General features: G+C 55.5%; 1 protein-coding gene across 1 annotated transcript in view; it reads left to right on the top strand.

Annotated features, from left to right (window-relative positions):
• The window catches only part of GFPT2 (glutamine-fructose-6-phosphate transaminase 2), a 30,419-nt gene that overhangs the window by 12,154 nt on the left and 15,587 nt on the right, over nucleotides 1-2,678 (top strand). The window contains exons 10-12 of the mRNA XM_015571558.1: nucleotides 1,210-1,305; nucleotides 1,388-1,485; nucleotides 1,756-1,876. Of these exons, the coding sequence (XP_015427044.1) occupies nucleotides 1,210-1,305; nucleotides 1,388-1,485; nucleotides 1,756-1,876 (315 nt within the window). The remainder of the gene's footprint in view (nucleotides 1-1,209; nucleotides 1,306-1,387; nucleotides 1,486-1,755; nucleotides 1,877-2,678) is intronic.

The following is a 2,678-nucleotide window of genomic DNA, read 5'->3' as shown; positions in this document are numbered from 1 at the left end:
TACATCTGTCTCCCTGCACCAGCATCTGTCTCCCTGCACCCACATCTGTCTCCCTGCACCCGCGCCTGTCTCCCTGCACCCGCATCTGTCTCCCTGCACCCTCACCTGTCTCCCTGCACCCGCCCCTGTCTCCCTGCAACCGCATCTGTCTCCCTGCACCCTCACCTGTCTCCCTGCACCCGCCCCTGTCTCCCTGCACCCGCATCTGTCTCCCTGCACCCTCACCTGTCTCCCTGCACCCGCCCCTGTCTCCCTTCTCCGCAGGGCAGCCTGGGCAAACTTTTAAGAACATCAGAACCTTTGTCCTGTTGCTTAATGTCCTCCAGTGGCTTCCTGCTGTTCTGAAAGTAAAATGCACCCCCTCACACACATGCAGCCTGGCCCCGCCTCACTCTAGCCTTCCCACTGTGCCCTGCCCACCCTCGGCCGCCCTGTTACTCGGGCCCTGGGCTTGCCCACTGCAGGGCGGTGGGCGCATTTACTGTTCCTCTCACGGATGGTTCTTTTGATCACGTTCTGGAAATGTCAGCCCCTCAGAGAGCCCCCTGACCCCGTGTGTGCAGTGGCCCATGCTCCTCGCCTGTCTTATGTGCTTCGTGGCACCTTTTGTACAAGTCCTCTGCTGAAGGTAGCAGGCAGGGACACTGCCATGGCATGTCTGTGCATCCCCGAGAACATCCCCACCTGTCTAGATGCCTCTGATCATCAACACAGCACCTGTCTGGGCCCTAACATACTGCAGCCATATGGTTACTTTGACCTCGTCCAACCCCATTCAAATCAGAGCCCTGAAAATGCATGTGTGACTGGAAAGGTTTTTCTTTAATACAGAACTCGGAGGCTATTTGTTTAAAAGGAAGTGGTCTATTTCTCTGGGCCCGGCTTAATTTGTACTTCCCTAAGTAGGTGTGCTTTTACTTTCTTCTGGCCTTGCAAAGGGGAGTGTGACCCCATAAGACCAGCCCAGATTTGTTACTCGCATGCCTCCCTCCCTTGTGAAAGGGCCAGGTGTGTAAACTGAGGTAGGAATCCTGCTGCCTTCTCACTTGTTCCCATGAGCATCAGGCGAACAACACCTGGTGACTAACCTGCAGGGTCTTTACCTGTGTCGTGCTGACTAACTGCATAACAACTTTGTCCTGATGAAAAGTTAAGCCTGGAAATAAAACTAAATGGAAGGGACCTCTCTTGTTGCTGTTCATCGGACAGGTAACTTCAGTGCGTTCATGCAGAAGGAGATCTTCGAACAGCCGGAATCCGTTTTCAATACTATGAGAGGGCGGGTGAACTTTGAGACCAGCACAGGTAATCCCTCCCCGGACCTTGCCCAGGCCCTGTGCAGTGCCTGCGTGAGGGCTCGGGCTGACATCCCCCGTGTGCCCCACAGTGCTCCTGGGCGGCCTGAAGGCCCACTTGAAGGAGATCCGACGGTGCCGACGGCTCATCGTGATTGGCTGTGGAACCAGCTACCATGCCGCTGTGGCTGTAAGTGCAGTGCGTGGGGCTGGATGGCCAGGGAGGTAGTGGCGGCCTAGGACATGCTGCCAGGCGTCTGGCCGTCCAGATTTGGCTCCTGTGAGCCAGTGCGAGAGCGGGCACCATCCTTTCTCCTGCGGTTCTGCCCTGGGTGCCTAAAGGTCCCTCTCACCAGATACGAAGGCTCCATGTCGCAAGTTGTCTCTAGAAGCCCAGCAGTTGTCTCTGGTGTCCCTGTAGCGTCGTGACTGACTTGAGTCCCCATTCTTGTTGGCTCAGACGCGACAGGTTTTGGAGGAACTTACTGAACTCCCCGTGATGGTGGAACTTGCTAGCGATTTTCTGGACAGGAACACGCCCGTGTTCAGGGATGACGTTTGCTTCTTCATAAGCCAGTCAGGTAAGGGATCCGGGCTGTGTTCGCTCACCTCGGCTCTGTCCCCTCATCTTCACGCCCCGAAGTTCTCATGCACCAGCCGCACGCTGCTCTCACACATCGGCTCACGGCACCCTCAGCACCTTTGGTGACCGTCCCCATGGGGAGGGCCATGCAGCCAGGGCTGCTTCCTCCTCCAGGTACTTCAAGCCCAAGGCTGATGGGACCACCCATCAGGGCGCCATGAATGTGTGCTGGGTTTCATGAGCAAGTTCTTCAAAATTCCGCTGGTTCAGAGGCTGTGTGGTTGCTGGGCAGTGCCCACACCGCCAGCAGGGAAGGCATGGAGAGACACTGCTCCAGGGTAGGGCTAGTTCAGCAAACCCCGCCGGGTGCCATCCCAACACTAAGCTTGGATATTTGCTACCGTCGTGCTGGGAAGACCGTTGGAGAGGTGAACCATGGCCATAGGCTGGGAGTGCCTGTGAGCTCCAGGAGGGTTTTAATTATGGAAAATTCCCAGGCCTTTATCAGGGTAGAGATGGCCATGAGGCATTGCCTTGCCGTAGCAATGATCAGCTCACCAGAGCTGGGGTTGTCCATACCCACAGGTTATTTGGAAGTCAGTCTCCGGCGTTGTGTTATTTCATCCATAAGGACTTCAGAATGTATCTCTTTTGGATAAAAGGGGGGGGGGAACTAACCACAAAATAGAAGCAGTATTGAACGTTCCTATAGATATCAGGGCTTCCATTTTGGAATCTTAATCCTACTTCTATTTCAATGACAAACACTCACACAGACACGCCCACCTCCCGCTGAGCAC

The sequence above is a fragment of the Myotis davidii genome, unplaced genomic scaffold (assembly GCF_000327345.1).
Source record: "Myotis davidii unplaced genomic scaffold, ASM32734v1 scaffold648, whole genome shotgun sequence".
NCBI classification, from domain to species: domain Eukaryota; kingdom Metazoa; phylum Chordata; class Mammalia; order Chiroptera; family Vespertilionidae; genus Myotis; species Myotis davidii.
Note: the sequence above shows the minus strand (reverse complement) of the source record. Positions and strands in the feature narration are given on the sequence as shown.